The following is a 10,165-nucleotide window of genomic DNA, read 5'->3' on the forward strand; positions in this document are numbered from 1 at the left end:
GCTTTCTTTTTTTGTTCCATAAATACACTTAACCAATTCAATTTAAACATATGAATCACAGTATCATTTTTCAAATCAACTGACAACATATGTACATTTCATTAAAATAATACATTTACAAATCTTTAATTTAAAGTACGTTCAACATGTTATTATCGTCGAAAGCAAATTTCCATAACATACAACTTGCAGCCAAAACCAAACGGTCTAAAAACACATAATTAAACTCGTCAATCATTATCACAATTAAATATTGGAATCAGTAAGAGCGAATGAAAACGTGGTTCACATGCATGACGTGTGATAAAATACGTTAAACAAGTTGTGCAGGAGGTTCCATCCGAGAAATTTAGCACGACGTGCTTCGCCGAACGAATAAAAAAAAGTTGTGCACACTTTTTGATTGGATACAAATCTCATGTGACTATGTACTATTTAAAGATAGACAACTTGAAAATAAAACAAGTTTCAATCTACTTTTTAACAACCATTGAATGTCAAAACTCATACGCGGAATGGGATATTTCGTTTCGGCAGCCGTGGGGTACTTAACAAAATATTGCAAATCAAGACGTTAAAAACTGAAGCATAATATAAAAATAAGCAAAGACAAAAACACAACTGGGGTTACCGCCCAGCATCTGTCGATGCAAAGCAAGACTTTTGTCTTACGTTTGTTCCTATATCGTCTCAGATTGCCCTTCAAACTACGTCAAATGCAGGACAACGGACGCCTGTTTCCCGAAACCGGCGGTGTGTGACAGGACTGTGCACTGTGCCGACGAATACGACGAGGAAAATTGTAGTAAGACTTTATGAATAGTGTGTATCGTTGGCATAACACGTATGTGTTTTAGGTGATTCATGGTGCAAAAATCCTTTAAAATTGCACGATTTGTTTCGTCCATTGATGATTTTGTTATGTGGTTTTTAATTGTTGAATAGGTTGGTAAGTACTGCCTTAACAAGACATTTTCATAATTATAATGATGATAATAATAATAATAATAATAATAATAATAATAATAATAATAATAATAATAATAATAATAATAATAATAATAATTATTATTATTATTATTATTATTATCATTATTATTATTATAGACACAGTAATTGGTAGAGTGACTTTTCTTCACCATTCACAAAACTATACTCTCCATGAATGCTAATGAACAATTGAACATCTTTCAGAAACTACGTGTATTTTGGTCTGCTTTTCTGATTTGATTACAAATATGCGATATAACTGCAAACTATCGCTCTGAAAATAAGATAATTTAGTTTCTTTTGACAAACGCAATACCGGATGCAAAGTTCCATTTCCCTTTCAGCGTGCACCAGGACGGAGTTCCGGTGCGACAGTGGCCGGTGTCTGCCTCTTTCCCAGCAATGTGACGGAACACCCCAATGCATGGACCGATCTGACGAGGACGAGCGCTGTGGTCAGTTAGTTGTTGTTTATTTGTTTGTTTGAAATCCTCGTGATGTTTCATATAATCTATTCATATTTATTTGTATTGAATTAATTTTGTTTTTGGTGGTGGGTCGGGGTTGAGGGGGGGGGGGGTTGCCTACTTGAACGTTAATTGTGCGAGTCTATCGAGCAAAGCAACTGCCAGTTTAGCACAGTGGCCGTACAAAGGCGATCCTGGTTCAAAATACGCTCATATTTGCATGTGTAAATGACTGCCGTAAGCGATTATACCAGGGTTGTCTCGGATTAATGCAGACATTAGCTACATTATACGTAATGCTTTAATGATATTTTTCGTTTACATGAAGTCGCTTCGTACCGAAAATGCCCTTTAAGGCGGAAAGTGTCGTCGTTGATTAGCCTGTGCGGACTGCACATGCTTATATGGGACGACACTTTACGCACATGCATAAGGTCCCGTGTTCCCTGACGAAGCTCATATACAATTAAACGTTCCCTTTTCAGACGCCTTGGCTACCGTTAGTTGCACGTTTGAGCATCAGTTTATGTGCGGGTACGAGTTCGTTCAGCACACGGCGTACAAGTGGGGCGTGAACAGTGGGCCAACTCCCTCCGCCACCACTGGGCCGATAAATGACCACACCTTCAAAAACCGGACGGGTAATGGTGTTAACTTATTGAATAGTCTCAGTGTAAAGCCACCAATACAAAGAGCTGAACACTTGTCGGCCAATTACATACTGACAACTGATGGGATCGCAGGTTCGATCCTCAACTCAAACCAAATATAATTTTTTGTTTTGTGCACGCAACTGTAAACCTGGCTGCAGTGTACTTGTATGATCATGTGAAGAGTTTTCATATTGGGAAAAAAACAATCGCGCGATTTCGCGTTCAACCTCTATCTAATCCAACTGTGATATACTTAATTTATCCACAAATCAATGAAACAAATCAAAAATAAACGTAGCGCAAAATTTGAATTCTTAAAATATCTATTACATCTGAAACTGTAGATACTATTTATGACACTATTTAAAATAACAATGAGTCGTCAGACAAAATAATAAACCACACGCTTACCGCAATGACAATTTTAATCCGCTTCGTATACAATAATATAGCGATATTCTCTTCCATTGTTTTTTATTTCATCAATAAATCTCAATTTTCCTTAAACTGAAGTATATTTTCGGAAACGTGCATCACTTGCTCAACATTGACCAAAAACCTAATGGTCGGAGGGGTTTATTTTATTCCCATTGAAACTTTGCATGACAAGCACACAATCCAGAATATTGTTCGGGATTCATTTGATTCTTATTGTTTTGTTTTAATGATTCCAATGTAAAAAAAAACATAACTTGTAATACAGAGAGTCTAGCCTGTTTTGGACAAAGAAATTACATCACACGAGATACGTTATTGATTGCGTAATCAGATGAACGAAAACAAAAGTATGGGAAGCTGGTTCGGAAATATATGATAGTGAAGTAACAAAATAGGATGAGTTGTTATATGAACGATATCATACTTCTCTCTGACGTGCAGATGTTGAACCTATCTTTTAGTACAAGAAACACAAGCCTGACTTTGTCATTATATCAACTGTTCCCATCTTTTTAGGTCGTTACCTTTACGCTGAGGCGGGGCTAGGATCCCGTGGTGACAACGCCTCTGTTGTGTCCCCTTTGTTCAACACCACATCGGATCAGAGTTTAAGATTTTACTACCACATCTACTCCGAGGACCCACTGCTTGCACAGGCGGGGGTATTGCTTGTAAGTGTTGCTGCTGTTACTGTGCGTGTCTGTAACGGTAATGTACCAGATAAAATTATCATTTACCGCCATTAAACATTAATATATCAGTATTTATCTTAACACAGAAAAAGAACACGGAACCACTTTATTGTCCTCATTATGTAATCATTATGTAATCTCGAAAGGTTTATTTATCTATAATATGCCTTATCGACAATGTGTTTTGCACATCACAATGTGTCCATTCGAATACACATACCAATCAAATTTATAACAAGATACTTTGAATGGCATCTTCTTTTTATAGTAGTAAACGCAATTGTATTAAAGAGACCGAATATGATTAAACCATTGATTACTAACCTTTAACATTCTAATTTCTCTTTGATGCATCTCAATAGCCGTATACGATTGTACAATATAACAACAACGACAATAGAAACATAAAATCTTTTCTCAAATCTACGTACAATTGTGTGAATTCGAAGATATTTCATGAAAACATACGATTTCTTTCAGGTCTCTATAATTTTAAATACAACGGGGGAAAATGTTACCTCTTGGCAGAGTGACCCACTTGACCTTAATAAGGAACAGTGGCGATTGGCCTGTTTAGATCTTCCGAGAAATACGTCACTGAAAGTTGTGTTTACGTCACTGCGGACGGAAGTGGGTATTACTGGCACAAGCGTCAATGGTGTGGATATCGCTATTGATGATGTTCAGTTAACGAATTATTCATGTCAAGGTATGCTTTGAACTGGTATAAAACAACAAGTTTAGTAATAACAGAAACAGCATTAATTCAAAATTACATGATGCATTAAATTTAAACCATATTTGTTTCTATCATTTGCAACTGATATGGTAGGTTTTGGTTGAGTCGTGGGTTGTTGTTGAGTCGTGGTTATAGAGATCGCGTGAAATTTCATGATAAAATGTTTGCACCCGCTGCAGTTCGTTCCGGTAAAAAAATCGACATAGTCGGCGATCGTTTTACAGCTCGAAAATCCGATAAAAACAGGTAAATATTGCAATTTACCATAATCCGATGCACTCTTTTCACACATAAACACTATTTCTTCCCATATATTGTTTCTAAATAACACAAAATCTCTTTTTATGAGTATTTTCCGTGTTACAGCGTCTGTTTACAATTTTTGTACAAATGGCGGACTGCGCATGCGCACAGCATGCTGTAAACACACTTACAGGTAACACTCTAGTAATTGTTTTTTTCCGTTCATTAATTGTTAGAAATATGAACGGGGAACAATTTTATCAATTATAAATAAATGTTGTGTTTTATCATATTTTTCAGAATAAACTGTCAGAATGAAGAACCTGAAGCAGTATACCCATGACATGATGATGGCAGCGTATAAAGCAGTTAAGGAAAACCACATGAAAGTTGACAGAGCTGCTGTGACATTTGGTGTTCCGAAACAAACATAAAGGGACAGGGTTCTAAACAAAGGGAAGGTAAATGCAAAGTGGGGAAAAGATTCCTTGTTTGCATTAGACGAAGAGGAGCTGCTGGTTAACCATCTTGATTCACTGGCACAAGTGGGGTATGATCTTAATCGCGCACAGTTAAATGTTCTAGCCAGTGAACTTGCAGTGAAGCTTGGCAGGCGCAATTCAGATCACAAGCTGAGTAGTTATTAGTACAACAACTTCCTGAAAAGATGGGATCATAGACTTACGATAATTAAACCAAGGGCCCTTTCATCCATCCGTGCAGCAGCAGTGACCCAAGAAAACATTGTCAATTACTTTTGTGAGTTGAATGCAGTCCTTGAAAGATATGGTCTCAAATCAAAACCACATCTCATCTACAACCTTGACGAGACGGGAATTCAACCGGAGCACAGGCCATCAAAAGTTATAACTTGTGTTTCTGCAACTAAAACGCAAGCAGTTACCTCACCAAGCACAGGCACCACTACCATAGTAGCCTGTGTAAAAGCAGCAGGTATTGCTATACCACCCTACTATATATTCAAAGGGAAACGGCCAAACAACACGTTAATGACAAATGCAACAGCTGGGGCAGCCTACACCATGTCAGACTCTGGGTGGGTGAATGGTGAAGTTCTCACGAAGTACCTCAATGAACACTTCTTGAAATTTGTGCAAAGAGGATCTGGCGACAACATTGAACCCATCTTGTCGATGTATGATGGCCATTCATCTCATGTGTCTCTTGACATTGTAAAGTGGGCCAGACAGCACCATGTGATCCTTTTTGTTCTCCTACCACACAGTTCGCATACCCTCCAACCATTAGACATAGCATGCTTTGGTCCATTCAAGGCCACATGCCATAATGAATGCAACTTATACATGGCTAAGGAAAGGGGTAGAATAATAACGAAGTATGAAATCGCAGAGTTGTCAGGAAAGGCTTACTTGAAGTCAATGACACCACTCACAATCCAGGCTGGATTTAGAAACGCTGGAATATTGCCTTTTGATGCAACAGAAGTGCCTATTGAGATGATTTTGCCATCACAATCATTCCCCCCCCCCCCCCCAAAAAAAAAATAAATAAAATGAAACACAGAAACACCGAGCATGACAATGAAAGAACTATTAGACAAAAAGCTAATTGAAACCGCGCCAAAACCGAGACAAGAAAAAACAAAACCCAATGAAAACAAGAAAAAAGAAACCAAAAAAGAAACCAAAATTGGGAGGCAAACCAATGACAGAGGACAGAGTTTTCAACCAGCTATTAGAATATGACATTGAAAGATCAGGGGTGAACAAAAAAGAGAAACCAAAAAAACAACAGTTAGGATTAAAAAAATAATTGATGACCATAAACCTTCCTGCAGCAAAGACCACAAAATGAAAACAAAAGAAGTTTCATCAGATAGTGAGAGTGACTTTGCAGAAGATGACCCAGCAACTAACTGTTGTGTTTGCAATAAGGTTTCACCTCCAGGAATTGGCCAGGGAATGCGATCGGTTAGTGTTTGTAAAGTGGGCACAATGTACAGCATGTGGCCATTGGTGCCACCTCAGGTTCTGCTCAGAAGTCAGAGTTGTACGAAAGCTGTCAGATTTCTTCTGTCCGCATTGTGCATACCGTGAAATTGAGTATAAGGCTTATTGGCCATGCCATTCTCGACTTTGTGACTTTCTAAACTTTCCATCAATTAGATTTGGGTTGAAGTTATTATTATCTGTTCCAGTGATCAATGTTATTAAGTTAAGAAAATAAAAAAAATTGAACAGTGTTTAAGATAATGTTTGTAGTGTTATTGATTTTAAAATATAAATGAAATTATTTACATATATTATAAAAGTTGTGCAATTGATATAACTGTTTACATGCATATTGAATGTGATGCTAAATAGTTGTTTACTTAAAAAACACAAAGTTGATTATAATTGTTTATATGCATATTGAATGTGATGGTAAATAAAATACAGTTGTTTACTTACAAACACAGAGTTGATTACAGATCTAAAGTGTTTAAAAAAAACACGATAAACTTGTCACTGTTGTTTTCTGCTAGTAATGGCAATCACCAAGGTGTAACCTCCTTTGTTAATAATGTTTACAGCATGCAAGTCTTGATATTGGAACAATCAAAACCCACGACTCATCCAGCAACTTACTTTCAATTTACCGGTTTGACACAGTGAACACATTTGATTATTTTCATGTAAACAGACGATAAACATTTGGGGAAAAGGCATGAACTCAAAAGACAAAAGGTTAATAATTATTTTCGTAATGATTCACGGTTATATATTTATGAAATATTTTAGATGTAACATATTTATGAAAAATACCCACGACTCAACCAACATATAGCATTTAATTCGTAATTAGAAACACTGAAACAATGAAAAGTACAGAAACAACTTCAAATGTATATTTGTAAGTAAAAGATTTAATGCCATCACGCCCGTGCAAACTTGATCTCGATAATATGTTTTTCAAAGATAATGTTCAGAGATAAGTCGCATTTTATGAAATGATCATGTGTTCTATTCAACAGAGGATGCTTGTTTATTTTGTTACATTATTCATAAGAAATTTGAGAAAAAGCATTAGTATGTCATTCTTTGCTTTTCCACCGTTCAAAAACGAAAAGTTACCTGAGAATTTGCTATGGAATCATTACTTCTATTTTTAGAGGGTTAATTAACCTTTACGAATTCTTTAACTTTCGAAGTAAGACAATAACACACACTTCTTATTTTTTGCAGTCATGTTTTAAAATAAGCCTGGATGTTTGTCTGCAAGGATATACATATTTTCTAAAACTGGTGCATCGGGCTTAAGTTTAAAGTTTAAAATGCATGCGAAGGGAATTCGTGAAATCAGAATGGCCGAAGACGAAGCCTTATATTGTATGCCCCACCCTTTAACAATATCTGGTCCCCCTTTTATTTTAACGTCTCACCCTTTTAATGCCCCACCCTTTAACAATATCTGGTCCCCCTTTTATTTTAACGTCTCACCCTTTTAAAATAGAGCCCATCCGTTTTTGTCCCTCTTTCATTTGTCAATTTGCTCGTAAAATAGGCACTTGTTAATTGTTTTATTGGCTATTGATAATATACAGTATTACATAGTATTAGCAACAAATTGATGCACAAAAGATCGCATCCCAAGGAATATGTGATAAAGGGGTGCTTGAATATAAGTACTTCTGTGGACACTTTACCATTAAGTCAGTGTACGACACAACGGAAGAGGTTACTGTGCCCATTTTAGGGCAAAATCCTGCGATTTTTTAGTCTGTCCAAATCCCATGAATTAATATAATTGCTCTTCTTCAAAGGCAGCCGAAATTTCCAATAAAGATAACACGCATTTTGTATGTGTTAAAGCCTCATTCAAATAATATGTTGGCAATCGGCTGAATAAAAATAATCCATATAACATAATAAAGCCTAATCAACTAGTTGCAAAAAGTAAAGGAAATCTTATCTCTCCATGTAATTGTCGTGTACATTATACATTTTATGAATTTTACTTATTTATTTTCAGTTGTCATGAGAAGTTTCTTAAATGTAGGTCATGATCCCAAACTAGTAGATAACACAAAATAAAAACACAACATCGCGGCCTTCTATGTGTGGCTTGTCGTGAGACAGCCTGCTTGTGTAACATGTGTTGAGACCAGTGTTATTTTTTGTACCCTCGTTCTTGTTACACTTTCCGCTTTTATGGAGTTTTTCTTTTGAAAACGGTCTATTCTCTCCGAAAATCTAGTTTATGCGAAATGTGTCGTTCATGATTAGCCCGTGCGGACTGTCCGGACTAATATTGGATGGCACTTTACGCGCATGCGTTAAGACAAGTTTTCACAGAACACTGCTTATATTTTCTGTTTACAGTTACATGCAATCCTACAACCGAGTTTCAATGTAACAGCGGGCAGTGCGTGCCTAAGAGCTATAGATGTGATCGTGAATCAGACTGTAGGGATGGATCTGACGAAGTCGGCTGTTAATTTTTGGGAAGTGACGTCGCCACGTGAATCATGATTACGCAATATGAGGTCACAAAGCGAACTAATTCTATTTCGACTAAAGCATAGATGGATAGCGTTTATTACAGTTAACTTTATCAATAGTTATTATATGTTTTATCTCTTAGAAGCATTGAATGCAAACCAGCCAATATAAAAGTTTGCATTACATTCCACGATTATTTTCTATATGTATATGCATTGATTTTTTATCAATGATTTATATGAAAAATAAATTCTCTATGATGCTAATACGTGGCATTTATTAGTGCCAAGGGTGAATGTATAGGACGTGTCCATTTTGCATTACAATGATTTAAATTTGTGTTTGTCTGTGTTAATTGCTCCGTTATTGTTCTGTGTTATTTAGGTTTATAAAGCGAAAGGATGAAGTGATAAATGCATCTTATGATAGATCGCTTAATATCTTTTTATTCAGACTTGCCATTTTAACAAGCTTTGTATATGTGTGTTTTAGCCAACATTCATTTAGAATGGGCGTTCTAGTATAAGATTGAAATGATAATGTATTTGCTCAATTTATATGTATATATTTGTAATTGTGATAGATACATACATTAACCCATTTATGCCAAGTGGACTCTCCCATCCTTCTAAATTGGATCAATTTATTTCCTTAATTAGGGATGTCTACTATATTTAATTCTATATTTAGAATAGTTCTAATAGAAATTCCTTTGAGCAAACAGCGCAGATCCAGATTAGACGCCGCATCATGCGGCGTCTCATATGGGTCTACGCTGTTTGCAAAGGCCTCTTTCTAGACCTTAGGCATAAATGGGTTAAGTCTTTTACAACATTCTTCAACAGTTCAATACCGCTTCATCATGTTTATATGTGGCATAAATAAATACTAACCACGTTTACCATAATCTGTCGTTATATTTTTCTAACACCCGCCATTGTTATATCTTCTTAGAGTGTGTATAAACGATTTAAATGTCAGTAATTAATTTTCATGATCGTACACTTGAAAACATATTAGGAAATCTTCACATCATATACCTATTTCCTTTAAATAGTACAATTATCAAGTATTCTTCACTTCAATGAAATTCATAATGACTAAGTTATTCTTAGCGCTTCGCCGATACAAACACGTTAATCGTTTTTTTTTTAAAGCAAACGACTGTGTCTATGTGAGGTATGAACTAATTTTCCTTGAGAAGCTCGCTTTGTGTTCCTTTTTGGATATTGTATACAAGTTTGTTTTCATCTATGTCTTCACTACTTTAAAAAGACCAATATTGTGTATGCGCTCTTTATTGGTATGGCGTTTACATTGTAAAACACTTCACCTGAATACAGTAAAGAACGGGCAAACTGCATATTATTGTTCAAGAATCTCTCTAGTGTGTTGACCAATCCATAATTGCATGTGTTATTACAAATAGTATGAAATGTAATAAAACTGTGCACTTGTTTGTTTATACATATGAGTTCTT

General features: G+C 35.9%; 1 protein-coding gene across 1 annotated transcript in view; it reads left to right on the plus strand.

Annotated features, from left to right (window-relative positions):
• Positions 1-9,586, plus strand: part of LOC127839977 (uncharacterized) — a 53,201-nt gene extending 43,615 nt beyond the window's left edge. The window contains exons 33-38 of the mRNA XM_052368367.1: positions 695-805; positions 1,335-1,445; positions 1,943-2,098; positions 3,065-3,219; positions 3,721-3,949; positions 8,566-9,586. Coding sequence (XP_052224327.1) covers positions 695-805; positions 1,335-1,445; positions 1,943-2,098; positions 3,065-3,219; positions 3,721-3,949; positions 8,566-8,681 — 878 coding nt within the window. The 3' untranslated portion in view covers positions 8,682-9,586. The remainder of the gene's footprint in view (positions 1-694; positions 806-1,334; positions 1,446-1,942; positions 2,099-3,064; positions 3,220-3,720; positions 3,950-8,565) is intronic.
• The last annotated feature ends 579 nt before the right edge of the window (positions 9,587-10,165 follow it).

Source organism: Dreissena polymorpha, chromosome 7, assembly GCF_020536995.1.
Source record: "Dreissena polymorpha isolate Duluth1 chromosome 7, UMN_Dpol_1.0, whole genome shotgun sequence".
Lineage (NCBI taxonomy): Eukaryota > Metazoa > Mollusca > Bivalvia > Myida > Dreissenidae > Dreissena > Dreissena polymorpha.